This window comes from Rhinatrema bivittatum, chromosome 8 (genome assembly GCF_901001135.1).
Source record: "Rhinatrema bivittatum chromosome 8, aRhiBiv1.1, whole genome shotgun sequence".
NCBI classification, from domain to species: domain Eukaryota; kingdom Metazoa; phylum Chordata; class Amphibia; order Gymnophiona; family Rhinatrematidae; genus Rhinatrema; species Rhinatrema bivittatum.
Window position 1 is genome coordinate 138,922,833 of NC_042622.1, and position 14,838 is coordinate 138,937,670.

The window sequence follows — 14,838 nt, forward strand, 5'->3', positions numbered from 1 at the left end:
TCCAGAGGACACAGCGAGCAATCCAGGTTTCAAACTCCACAGGCCAGCTTCCAGAGGCCCCTCACCCCTTGCAGTAAAAGAAGACCAGAAAGCTCATCTGCATACTGTTCCTAGCAGTCCCCAGAAGAGGACTCCACAGATCATCGTAAGCGATCCAGGCTTCAAACTCCATAGCCCCAGCTTCCAGAGGCCCTGCTCCCCTTGCAGTAGAAGAGGTCCGGAAAGCTCATCTGCATACTATTCCCAGCATCCCCTGGGGAGAGGATTCCAGAGGTCACAGCGAGCAATTCAGACTGCAAACTCCACAGCACCAGCTTCCAGAGGTCCTGCACCCCTTGCAGGAGATGAGAACTGTAAGCGTGTGCCATTAGGAGCGCAAAACTCAAACCTCTCAATTCAATGGTAGGATTGAGGTACATCATCTAGCTGGTGGCTGAAGAGGATCTGTAAGTATTGCTTTGGGAAATCTTAGGACTTAAAAGTTTGGAGAGAGGTGAAATAGTGGGGTATATTCTTTAGAGTTTATGTGTGTCTGAGATAATAAGCAAGCCAGAGGGAGTTAAGTCTAGTGTCTGTCTTTTCCTCCCACTCACGCCTAGCTCATCCTTTGATTTATAGGCAAGAAACACTTTCTCATTAAAAATCAAACAGGCTCCTATCTAAATCATACTATTGCACCAACCCTTATTGAGAGTTGACTCATTCCCTTGTAGGTCACTACCAGATTAATTAGTGAATACACCTATAAATTTAAAGGACTTTATTTGTACACATTCGTACTCTCATAGCAACCTAATCTTAACTAGAAACTCAACAAAATTAAGATTAAGGCAACAGTCCAGCATCAAGAGGGCGGCCTTCCAGTCTTTTGCATCAGATGTCACATGTATGATTTTTTACCCGCTGGTGAGAGGTTGTATTGTGTACCCGGTGCAAAGAGCTCTTGACTCTCAGAGAACGAGTCCAATCTCTGGAAGCTAGAGTGGCAGACCTGGAGGAGCTGAAGCAGACAAAAAGGTACATTGATGAGACCTTCAGGGACATAGTAGCTAAGTCCCAAATCCAGTCTGGCAGCCCAGGTGCTGCCTTAGATCAGAAAGGTCTCCCAGTAGGAGAGCATCATCCTGGTGTAGCAGGAAGTGATCCTGTAGCAAGGACCTGCTCTCCAGGTGATGCATTGTCCTCTTGCACCAAGGACAAGTCTCCCAGGGAACTGTCCAGGAGGGAAGGGTTAGGTCGGTCTTCATAGCTGATGATTCAATTATTAGAAATGTAGATAGCTGGATGGCTGGTGGACGTGAGGACCGTGTGGTAACTTGCCTGCCTGGTGCGAAGGTGGTGGACCTCATACGTCACCTAGATAGGATTTTAAACAGTGCTGGGTAGAAGCCCGCTCTCATGGAACATGTGGGCCCCAATGACACAGGAAATGTGAGAGGGAGGTTCTGGAAGCCAAATTTAGGATTTTAGATAGAAAACTGAAATCCAGAACCTCCAGGGTGGCATTCTCTGAAATGCTCCCTGTTACACGTGCAGGTCCCCAGAGACAGGCAGAGCTCTGGAGTCTCAATGCATGGATGAGATGATGGTGCAGGGAAGAGGGTTTCCGTTTTGTAAGGAACTAGGCAGCCTTTTGGGGAAAGGGGAGACTTTTCCAAAAGGAATGGATCCTCTTTAAGCTAAGTGGAACCAGGCTCCTGGTGCTAACTTTTAAAAAGGAGATAAACTAGAACAAGGGGAAAAGCAGACAGTCACTCAGCAGTGCATGGTTCGGAGGAAGATATCTTCGAAGATACTAATGAAAAAGGAGATTTAGAGCATCTCAACAGTGAGATTCCAATAAAAGCAAAAGCAGTCCATGTGACTATAAAAAAAGAATCACCTGAGCTAAAGGATACCAAATTATCCCAATCAACTGAAAAGCAGGTTGTTAATACAAACAAAAAGCACACTTTGAAATGCCTGTCTGCCAATGCCAGAAGTCTAAGAAGATGGGAGAGTCAGTGTATATCAGTAAATGATGAGACAGACAAAATTGGCATCTCAGAGATCTGGTGGAAGGAGGATAACCAATGGAACAGTGCTATGTCAGGGTACAAATTATATCGCAATGATAGAGAGGATAAACATGCAGGTGGTGGTGGTGGTGGTGCTTTATTTCCGGGAGAGCATAGAGTCCAACAGGATAAGGATCCTACAAGAGACTAAATGCACAGTAGAATGTGTATGGGTAGAAATCCCCTGTGTGTTGGGTAAGAGTATAGTGATAAAAGTATATTACCGTCCCCCTGGCCAAAATGTTGAGATGGATGATGAAATGCTAAGAGAAATCAGGAAATGTAACCAATTTGTCAGTGCAGTAATAATGGGAGATTTCAATTACGGTACCTTAATATTGACTGGGTAAATGTAACATCAGGACATGCTAGAGACGTAAAGTTCCTGGATGGAATAAACGATGGCTTTATGGAGCAATTGGTTCAGGAACAGACAAGAGAGGGAGCTATTTTAGATCTACACAGCGATACCAGCTAGTGAATGCAAGATTTAGTAAGAGAGGAAACGATGATGGGGCCACTTGGCAATAGTGATCATAACATGATCAATTTTGATCTAATGACTAGAAGGGGGACAATATGTAAATCTGCAACTCTAACACAATTTTCAAAGGGAAACTTTGATAAAATGAGGAAAATAGTTAGAAAAAAAAATGAAAGGTGCAACTGCAAAGGTGGTGGCCTGGATTACAAATTGGTTCACTGATAGACAGTGTGTGATGGTAAATGGAATCTACTATGAAGAGAGAGCAGTGTTAAGTGGAGTGCCGAAAGGATTGGTGTTGAGACTGGTCCTGTTCAATATCTATGTGAGCGAGATTGCGGAAGGGATAGAAGGTAAAGTTTGTCTATTTGCAGATGATACTAAGATCTGCAACAGAGTGGACACGTGGGAACGAGTGGAGAGAATGATACTTGATTTAAGGAAGCTTGAAGAGTAGTCGAATATATGGCAACTGGGATTTAATACCAAGAAGTGTAGAGTCATGCATTTGGGATGCAGTAATCCGAAAGAACTATATGTGATGGGGGGTGAAGCGCTGCTGGTCATTGAACAGGAGAGCGACCGTGGGGTAATAGTATATCTAGCGATCTAAAGAAGACAAAGCAATGTGACAAGGCAATAGCTAAAGCTAGAAGAATGCTGGGCTGCATAGAGAGAGGAATATCTAGTAAGAAAAAGGAAGTGATAATCTCCTTGTACAGGTCCTTGGTGAGGCCTCATCTGGAGTGCTGTGTTCAGTTCTGGAGACCGTATCTCAAAAAGGACAGAGACAGGATGGAGGTGGTCCAGAGAAGGGCGTCCAAAATGGTGGGGGGTCTCCATCAAATGACTGAGAAGAGGATGAAGGACCTAAATATGTATACCCTGGAGGAGAGGAGGAGCAGAGGAGATATGATACAAACCTTCAGATACTTGAAAGGTTTTAATGATGCACGATCAACAACAAACGTTTGCGCTAAAAAGAAACCAAAAGATCCAGGGGTCAGGAAATGAAACTCTGGCGAAGACGACTCAGAGTCAATGCCAGGAAATATTTTTTCACAGAGAGGGTAGTGAATGCCTGGCATCTCCTTCCTCTGGAGGAAGAGACAAAAATGGTGCAAGATTTCAAAAGGGAAAAGGATAAACACTGTGGATCCCTAAAGGCAAGGGGGAGGGAAATGAAGTAAAAGGCATAGGGGTAACTTGCCGGTGTGGCAAATACTACCCTTAACAAATATGTCTTCATACTGTTGATGCAACTCCATCATTGCTCGCTGCTTTCTACAGCAGGGAGAAAAAATGAATTGGATTCTGACATCAACCAACAAGGACATTGAACTGTACAGTCTGGGAAATAAATAAGCATGGGGGTAACTTGCTTGATGCAGAGGTTACTACCCTTAACCAAAAAGCCTAATATTAAACACTTCGATGCAACTCCAACACTGCTCTCTGCTTCAAATGCAGGGGCTGAAAGGAAATTGAACTCAAACAGTAACCAACAAGAGCCCTGACCTTGGTGGTCTGAGTAACTGATAAGTATGGGAAATGGATAACTATGGGAGCTTGCTGGGCAGACTGGATGGGCCATTAGGTCCTTTTCTGCCATCACTTCCATGTTTCTATGTTTCAAAAATTCCACCGTAGATATATGTAATATCTTTAAGATCTTCTATGAAATGGATACACAGCGATACCAGCTAGTGAATCACAAGCTGAGGAATATTTAGCAACAGTTAACTTGCCTAGTCTGACAGATATGCAAAGGAAGTTTTAAATGCTCCTATTCAGTTAGAAGAAATTCAGAAGGGAATTATGCAAGCACAGTTGTTAAAAGCACCAGGACCAGACAGGTACTCTGGAGATTTTTTTAAAGATAATGGGAGAGTGTATCTTGATACCCCTGGGAGAAATGCATGGTGATCTAATTGAAAGAGGTAGCTTTCCATACTCTCAGAATATGGCAGTTGTGACTGTACTACCCAAATTGGGGCATGACCCCTTGCTAGATAGGTCATACAGACCTATTTCACTCTTGCATTTTGAGGTAAAACTGCTAGCAAAAATTATGGCATATGGACTGGCCTGATATTTGCCAAACCTGGTTGGGGAGGAACAAGTGGGGTTCTTTAAGAGGAGGAATGTAGTCTCTAATATGCATAAAGTGATTTTTTCAATAGAAATCAGTAGTAAGCAGAAGCTACCTTCCTTACATTTACTGAAAAAGGGTTTGATAGGGTAGATTGGCAATTTATGTTAGCAGCTTTGAGAGTTGTGGGAATAGAAGGCTATTTTCTTAAAGTGATAACTATGTTCTGTAGTAGACCACTGTTCTCTATCTTGGCAAATGGGTCGAAGTGAGAGGTGTTCGAATTGCAGAGGGAAACAAGGCAGGGGTGTCACCTATCCCCCCAACTGTTTCTGCTAGTGCTAGATTCCTTCCTAAAACAAATTAAGGAAAATGATGTCAGAGGGCATTCCTTTTGGGAATTGAATGTGCTAGTTTTCAAACTCTCATTATTTGTAGATGATATCCTGGCACACAAAGGTAAATGTTACCTTGCTGGCTTTAGTGGATGAATTCGACAAATATGGGAGGTTAGCAGGCTTTAAGCTTAATTTAGATAAAACGGAAGCACTACCTATGACAGAAGAAGTTTGAGACATATGCGGGAGTGTATTTCCAATCAGGTGGACTCAGGAATCTTAATTATTTAGGCATATACTTACATAAAGACCAGGGGAAAATTAAAAATGAAAACTATAAAGCGTTACTAGGGGACACTACAAAAATTCTGCAAACATGGATGGATTACCCCCTGTCTTTAGTTGCCGAATTAATTTGTATGAGATGATGATCTTTCCCAAGTGGCTATATATGCTATAGGTCACACCAAATTTTTTGACCAGGAAAGAAGTCAAGAGAACAGAAAGACAAATCAGGCAGTTTATATGGCAAAAGGCAAAACTGAGAGCTCGCTTATCGGTACTAATGTGTGGAAGGAAGGAAGGGGGTCTGGGGTTGGCAAATATAAGATTATACAACATGGCATCTAACTTGCAACATGTGGGAGATTGGCTTTTCAATACTAATTACCATAGCCGGATAGCGAGGGAATGTAACCTAATAGCCCCTTTGAATTTGCAATATTATCATTCACAGATCCTGTCGGAGCTTACCTGGATATTTGCAGTAAAGTGTGCTTATAATTCCCATTATAAATACATGGAGGTGGTTTTGTAGAAAACTAAATCTAGATTACAGGCTAGCTCATTATTTGCCTATTGTTAACACGGATTTTACGCCTGGGTCACAGAACAAAGTGTTCCGGGATTGACATGAAAGAGGAGTTGATTTGTTTTTTCATACTCTCATTGAAGAGAGAGGTATAAAAACTATTCATGATGTGTGTTAAAATTATAACATGTTACAAAAGCAAAGTTTTGCCTACCTGCAATTGAAACATTATTTCCAGTCATTAGATCTTGCAACACTGCAGGGAGAGCAGACGGAAATGTTGCTGGATCTATTTGATATAGAAGATTCCGGCAGACATACTATATCTTTTTTGTATATCTTTTTTGTATAAAATCTTGCAGAAAAAACAAGGGGTAGTGGGCTATTCAATGGTAATGAGAGAGTGGAAAGCTGAATTGGGAGTAGACTTTCTGTTCTCTATATTTCTGCGTGTCTCTCAAGGGTCCACACGATAATCCCAAATATACTGTTGAGGGAAACTCACTTCAAATTTTTATTACAGGGCTATAGCTCCCAAGTGCTGGTATTTAGAAGTGTGTTGTCACACTCTGTTATGTTCTTGAAGTGCGGTCAAGGATCTGGGACTTTAGGTCACAGCTTTCAGTCTTGTTCATGTATATAACATTTTTGGAAAGCGGTACAAAGGTAGGTTGCTAAAATAACTGGGGTAACAATAGCATTCGATATACAACCTTTCTTATTTGATGACTGGAAAAGATATAACTTTAAGTCCAGATATGTTAAACTTTGGTTAAGAAAGGTCCTATTGTTAGCTAAAAAAAATATATTTTGCATAATTGGTTATCCCAAGAAGCACATGGGATTGGACACTCCTACAACACAGTATATAATACGTGTGTGGTGGAAAAGTATTTAGAGCAAGTGGACATGACGAGAAAAATTCTTTTTTCTAATCTGGGATTCTTACTTACAACCTCTACCCTTGCAAGCTAGAAGTTTGATCTTAAACAACATGTCCATTCCTATTTGTTAAAAATTGCTTATGGAAAGGAAGATGTATTGTAACCAGATATATCCTATTGCTATGTTTGGAAGGTTTGGGGGGAAGGGGAGAATGCCGAAGTGGGAGATAACTGTGTTAAGAAAAATGTCTTTTTTTACTTCTTGCTTAAGTCTTGGGGGGGGGGGGGGGGGGGGGGAATGCAAAACAAACCCACCCTCAGACATTTTGACTTGTAATAAGAATGTTCTTGGTCAATAAAAAAGATTTAAACATATTGCCTCTGTTTTTCCGCATGGTGAGACCGCAATTTGAGTACTGTGTACAATTCTGGTCGCTGCATCTCATAAAAGATATAGTTGCACTGGAGAAGGTACAGAGAAGGGCGACCAAAATGATAAAGGGGAAGGAATGGCTCCACTATGAGGAAAGGCTAAAGATAATTGGGCTGTTCAGCTTGGAGAAGAGATGGCTGAGGGGGGATAAGATAGAGGTGTATAAAATCATGAAAGGTCTAGAACAGGTAAATGTGAATCGGCGATTTATTCTTCAAATAATAGAAGGACTAGGGGGTACTCCATAAAGGGTAACAAATAGCACATTTAAAACAAATCGGAGAAAATTCTTATTTTACTCAATGCACAATTAAGCTCTGAAATTTGTGCCAGAGAATGTGGTTAGAGCAGTTACTGTAGTTAAGTTTAAAAAAGGTTTGGATAGGTTCCTGGAGAAGTCTATTAACTGCTATTAAACAAGCTGACTCGGGGAATAGCCAGTGCTATTATTGGCATTAGTAGCATGGGATCTACTTAATGTTTGGGTACTTGCCAGGTACTTGTAACCTTGATTGGCCACTGTTGAAAACAGAATGCTGGGCTTGATAGACCCTCAGTCTGACCCAGTTCGGCAACTTCTTATGTTTTAATCTCTTCATCAGACTTCCTTCTTATACCTCTATAGAGTTGCCACCATTTCCCCCAAGATATGACTTGTTAAGGTGTACACAGACAGAATGGATAGATGTGAGCTCCTAGATGCTACTGTTACAGCTGACCTTTCTTTCTGCTTGTTTCCTTGTATACATGTACTAGTGACATGGTGTTTGCAAGGAAACATACGGGTAGGTTTGAGGGATAAACAGGGCAGGCATCATGTACAAGTAGTGTCATTAGGGTGACTATTTGGCAAAAAAGAATAATAGAGTATTCAATCATGATGAGATAGCAAGTGATTAAAAAGGAACAAATAAAAGCTAGAATGAGCTTACACTAAAATATTTCTAACAGGAAACACCATAGCATATGAATATGCATTGAAAATCACCAAAATCACCTGTTAAAAAAATGAATGCACCCAGTATACTATACAGAATTCAAGCATTCATGGAAATAATTAATATTGCTTTTTACAAAGAAACATCATAGCGCAAAGGACCATCATAACACCCGTGTGAGTGGAGCTAAATTTCTCTCTCACATATATAAGGGGTTATAAATAATCATCAGTCCCTGATTATTTTTTAAGCATTTTTACATTTCTTATTCACATATCAAAGCTAGACAATTACTTTCCTTGAGTTGCTTTGCCATTCAAACAAGTCCAGCAATAGTTCTTGAATTACAGGACCTTCGGGAGAAGAGACCCAGTGTAACGCTACGTCTGGAGAAAACTCTGCATTTGATGTCACTTTTTAGCTTGTTTAGGTGGCAGCAGGGCATTTTGAAGCCTTTGCCAAGGATCTCTTTAACAAATGTGTTGATGCCACTTAAGCTGAAAAGTGCATACCCTTGACACAGAGTTTTCTCAAAACATAGCATTACATTGGGTCTTTTCTCCTGGAGGGAGAGAGAATGGGTCAGCAACAGAGAACAGAAAGGCTTTCAGAAGGGACGGTGGTGGTTAAGAGCAGTTAGATTTTAGAAACTTTAAGAAGATGGATTTATTGGTGGAAGGAGCGGAGTAGGTACTGGTTTCATCATCTAGAAACAGACTGATGAGAGAGATGAAGGGAGTGTAGGAAAGGGAAGAACAAGCATCATTAGAAGAGTACACACATCAAAGAAGACAAAGGGAGAGAGACTTGGAGGTGGGATAGATAAGGGCCATAGAGAACTAAGCTTTACAAGTAAGAGTGGCAATCACATACACACAGAGTGGAGGAGTAGCCTAATGATTAGAGCAGCAGACTGTGAACCAGGGAAGCAAAATTCCACTTCCGCCCCTTGTACCTTGGGTAAGTCACTTCACCCTCCATTGCCTCAAGTACAAACTTAACTGGGAGATGCAATAAGCTACAGTAATGATCTATATAAACCAAATCTATATAAACCAAATGTGCCTGATACTTCACTTTCCATGCATATCCAGCATGGTTCTCTGCTGCATCGGCATGGGAGAAAGACTGATACATCATGCATTTCCAGCATAGCTCTCTGCTTCAACGGCAGGGGGAAAAAAAAAAAAAAAAAAAACAAAAAACGGATGCTTCACGCATATCCTGCATAGCTTCAACGACAGGGGTGAAGAAAAAAAAGGATTCGCAATCACAAAGCGAGGAGTAGCTGGCTTGTTACGGCGGTTACTACCCCAACCAAATGTGCCTGATACTTCACTTTCAATGCATATCCAGCATGGCTCTCTGCTTCTACAGCAGGGGAGAAGAAAAAAAAAACCAACAAGAGCTGTACAACATAGTCTAGGTAAAACAAATAAGCATGGGTGTAGCTTGCTTATCGCGGCGGTTACTGCCCCTACTACCCCTAACTAATCAAGCTAGATATTTCACTTGCATGCAGCTCCATCACTGCTCTCTACATTAATGGTGGGGGTGGAAGGGGAATAGAACAAGGAGCTAAGAGTAACAGATAAGAATGAGAGAAAAAATGTGTGAGGCTTGCTGGGCAGACTGGATGGGCCATTCGGTCTTCTTCTGCCGTCATTTCTATGTTTCTATGTTTCTATATCACTGTAAAACACATGATAGAGCATTATCAGGTGATATTACGTGATATTTTGCATCTCCCCACCTAAGTTCCCTCCCCATTACAATGACCTTCTTTGCATGTGATTTGCATGCAGCAATAATGCAACTGCATACAAAGGAGGTCATTAATAGGCAATTTGATGCAAATATTTTATCACAGCAGGATGAGAAGGTGGTCAGTTGCGATAAAATACCTACACTTATTTGAAAAGTGGTAAATGTGAGGCAGGAGGCCCAGGACCCTAATGCAAGTTCTGAGGCTCCCATTTCACATTTAAAAAGCCAGCAAAAAAAAAAAAAAAAAATCTAGCGCCAAAATGGGGAAGTTGAGTGTGTGTGTGTGTGTGGGGGGGGGGGGGGGTCACTGCTGACCCCTGGCTCAACCCAGGGCCACCACTTGAGGTGGCCCTGACTCCCCAAATGTTTAAAAAGAGATTAAAAATGTTCTCATGGTGACAGCCCCTGCCCAACCCTCAAAATCCAACAATAAAGTGTGGAGTCCTGAGCTCCAACACCCCCATCCCCTCGCAAAGGTCAAAAAGGAAAAAAAAGAGATCTCGCTTGAGGCAGCCCTGGGTTGAGCTGAGGGTCAGCACTGACCCTCACTCAACTTCCCCATTTTGGTGCTACTTTTTTTTGTCTAGCAGCCCTTTAAGGCAATGGCAGTCCCTAGAGGCTGGGGCTACCATTGCATTAAAGGGGCGCTAGACGCGTTCTTTTACCCTGAGGTGTTTGGCCAAGAGACAAAAGAACACACCATATAGCTGCAAAGTTTTTTGTTTTTTTTAGGAGGGGCCCCACTATCATGTAACACCCCCCCCCCCTCAATAGTGGGACCCCTCCCATGATAATACTTCATAGCTTAGTGGCTCTAGGTCTCCGATTGTACAGCCAACTGGGGATAGGGTAAAACCTACAGTACCTGAGTAATCTGCTCTGAAGTGTCTGAAAACGGAATATGAATCAAATAAAACACATTCCTCTTCTGCTGCACAAGGAGTCAATGACATTCCTGGGAAATCTAACATACCCTTAATTTTAATCACACTATTAGAGGACAACTCAAATATTTCAGGACTGAACTGGTATTTTTTCTTTTTTTAAAGTGAAGCCTTAGGAATGCTGAAGGTTACTAGAGCATCGTAACTCATAGTGGTCTGCATTCTACAGGGCAGACGTAGGGAGTTGAGAGCCTAACAATATTCCTCTCACTCCCCAGGGGTTATTCTCTTCTAGGTGTAACTCCTGAGGTCTAGGACATCCACATGAGTAATATATGTTTTTTTACATCAGAAAATTGCTCCCATAACTCACAGTAAGCCCTTCATACTTTGTTTATTTAAGGTCATTTGAAGTCCAGATTTATTTCTGGTCATTGGAAGGAAAAGCCAATTAGCTGCCTCCAGCGCTATGACACCGCAAAGCAAAGTGATACTTTCCATAACTCTAAGTTGTGTTTTTGTGAATGCTTTAGAAACTCAGAGGGAAAAGGCAGCAGCTGCTGTGTTCTCGCTTAGCAAGAGGGGGAAGATGGGGAACTCAGCACTATTTCATCTGTTTTGTATTGCAAGGTAAAATGTCTTTGGTCACATCCAGGATGATCTCTGGGTCACATACCCGGATCAAGGTCATACTGCTCCAGCAGCCGGAAGACCAGTTTGCTCAATCCTTTGTGATTCAATTTATCCATTCTCAAGTGAGGCAAGGGCTGGTACTGCCTAAAATAAAAAAGAAAACAACACAACTACATTCATTTTCATTTATTTAAAAAACAAAGCTCTGCATAGATAGCTTGGCCCACTGATGCATTCCTGTCAGATGTATGAGTGGTTTCAGTGTAGTTCCTGTATAGTACTGCAGATCTAACAGAAATGCAGAGGCAATTGAAACAGATTTTCAGAGCCGTCAATGGAAACATGTTGAAATGTTCAGTCACAGGCAACAGTGCCTTCACATAGTGTTATACACAAGAATTTAAAATGTCTGAAATATTGCTTTAAGAAGAATAATCAAAGTCCTAATTTTGATATAAAGCTATTGCATTTTATTAAAATATTATTCTTACCTTTTCTTTCTGGTCCTGCAGTTTCCTCCTGCTCCTTTGGGCTTCCCATACAAGCCCAATGCTTGCTGTTAGCCAATTGAGGAATTTCCCTATTTTAAAACCCTCTCCTCCCTCGCATCTGATCAACTATTGCAATGACAGTCCTTGATCAGGGGTTACAGATTTCCTTTCAGAACCTGGTAATCATGCACCCCGAGTCTAATTGCTAGGTGTTGCTGTTGAGCGATGGCAGAGATTCCCTCACCCCCTAGGAACTGAGAAAGCAGAGTTGCTTACCTGTAACAGGTGTGCTGTGAGGACAGCAGGATGTCAGTCCTCACACATTGGGGGGGGGTGAGATCATCAGATGGAGCCTGGCCCGGAACTCTGAGCTCACTAAAACATTCAAACATGCCCTACTGAGCATGTGCAGCTATAGTTATCATCCTGTTCCCTAGGCAGAGTCCATCAGTCCATGATATAGCTAATAAATGGAGAAATCAACTCCCAGGGGCGGTGGGTGGGTTTCATGAAGACTGACATCCTGCTGACCTCAGAGAGCACCTGTTACAGGTAAGTAACTCTATTTTCTCCAAGGACATTCTGTTTGCTTTTTTGACTGCCACAGCACACTGAGCTGACGATTTCAATGTATTATCCACTATGACGCCTAGATCTCTTTCCTGTGTGGTAACTTCTAATGTGGAACCTAACACTGTGTAACCACAGCAAGGGTTATTTTTCCCTATGTGCATCACCTTGCACTTGTCCACATTAAATTTCATCTGCCTTTTGGACGACCAATCTTACAGTCTCACAAGGTCCTCCTGTAATTTATCACAATCAGCTTGAGATTTAACTACTCTACCCCTTTCCAGATCATTTATAAATATATTAAAAAGCACCGGTCCAAGTACAGATCCCTGAGGCACTCCACTGTTTATCTATATCCACTATGAAAACAGACTATTTAATCCTTCTCTGCTTCCTGTCTTTTAACTAGTTTGCAATCCACAAAAGGATATCGCCTTCTATCCCATGAATTTTTAGTTTTCTTAGAAGCCTCTCATGAGGGACTTTGTTGAATGTCATCCGAAAATCCAAATACACCACATCTACCAGTTCACCTTTGTCCACATGTTTATTTACCCCTTCATAAAAATGTAGATTTGTGAGGCAAGACTTCCCTTTGGTAAATCCATGCTGGCTGTGTCCCATTAAACCATGTCTATCTAAATGTTCTGCGATTTTATTCTTTAGAATAGTTTCCATGATTTTTCCCAGCACTGAAGTGAGGCTCACTGATCTATAGTTTCCCAGATCTCCCCTGGAGCCCTTTTTAAATATTGAGGTTACATTGGCCACCCTTTAGTCTTCAGGTGCAATGGACAATTTTAATGATAAGTTACAAATTTTTAATAAAAGATATGAAATTTCATTTTTTAGTTCTTTCAGAACCCTGGGGTGCATACCATCCGGTCCAGATGATTTACTACTCTTCAATTTGTCAATCTGGCCTACTACGTCTTCCAGGTTCACCATAATTTGGTTCAGTTCATCTGACTCATCACCCTTCAAAACTGTCTCTGGAATGGGTATCTCCCCAACATCCTCATTAGTAAACATCAAAGCAAAGAATTTGTTTAGTCTTTCCACATTGGCCTTACTTTCCCTAAGTGCCCCTTTAACCCCTCGATCATTTAACGGACCATCCATCTCCCTTGCAGGCTTTCTGCTTTGGATATATTTTTTAAAGTTTTTATTATTAGTTTTTGCTTCTTTGGCTGGCTTCCTTTCAACTTCTCTCAGTCAGCTAAATCTGGTTGAGTCAAAGAGCAAGTTAGCCAGATAACTAATTAAGATAGCCGACTATATTCAATAGTGTGGCTGCACTGTTGAATATGCCTCCAAAGTTGGCCGGATAAGTTTATCCAGCTAGCTTTGCTATCCAGATTGTGTCTGAATATAGACCCCCATGTTGCTAACTTCAGAATTAATATTCTGTTTGTAGTAATTAGCCCAAGTTGAGGACAGATATTCCTTAAATTTTGCATTTTGAAATAAACTGGGGCTTGTTTTCCATGGATATAGCTCCCCACTTTCCACACCCCTTAAAGATAACCAAATAACAGAATGATCAAAAGGAACATATCACGTCGGGCTCTGTTGAATGGAGAAGTATCTCTCTTTTTATAAGCATTTAAAAATTTAAAAAAATATTTCTTTCCTGGACCGATGATGAAAAATGAACTTTAGCAGTGGAAACACTGAAAGAAAAATTTGTTTCAGCACCTGCAGGGTGGTATGATGGTCCTTATTTAAATAATTAAGAGGTATTCTCTGTATCTCCTAATCTCTAAATTTATTTGCAACTTTGTTTCTTAGTATTATTATTTTGTTTGCATATGACTTTTGACTGTTTAGGTGTGATTATCTATTGTAACTTTAAACCTAACCAACAATACTCAAAAAAATATAACCAGTTAAGTTACACAATGTAAAAAAAAACAAAACAAAAACCACGTGAAATGTGGCCCAATTCCCCAACCCTAAGCCAATAGTTTAGAAAGGGACCCTGCTGGGTTGAGCACCTCCTTACCCCCCCCCCCAATCCCCATACCCCTCCAAAAGTACTTACAAAGTTATTGTGTAGGTATCCACTGGGCAGCTTTCTCCTGCCCCATTCCCAGGTCAAGTGATTGTGAAGAGGAAGGGGACATGACCTTCAACATTAGCCATACGGGGGAGGGGGAAGCTTACCCAGCAGACCCCCTGTACAAATACAATTTTAAGAGCTTGGGGAAGTGTTTTGGGGGGGGGGGGGCGTGCTTGGTCCATCAGAGCCCATTTGTAAAATATTGGCTGGGGATCAGGGAATTTAATATGGTGCGATAAGAGAGGTCTAATGTGCGATAAAAGCATGATCTTCATTGCATTGCAAATATAATGAGTTTGCAAAAGCTGGAAAATTATGCACATGAGGGGCTCCTACCACACTTCACAGAAAAATAACACACACTATTGCAGGATTTAATGTCGGATTTAAC

General features: G+C 41.4%; 1 protein-coding gene across 1 annotated transcript in view; it reads right to left on the reverse strand.

Moving 5' to 3' along the window:
• Positions 1-14,838, reverse strand: part of EXD3 (exonuclease 3'-5' domain containing 3) — a 999,700-nt gene that overhangs the window by 644,421 nt on the left and 340,441 nt on the right. Inside the window, 1 exon segment of the mRNA XM_029613511.1 lies at positions 11,365-11,465. Coding sequence (XP_029469371.1) covers positions 11,365-11,465 — 101 coding nt within the window.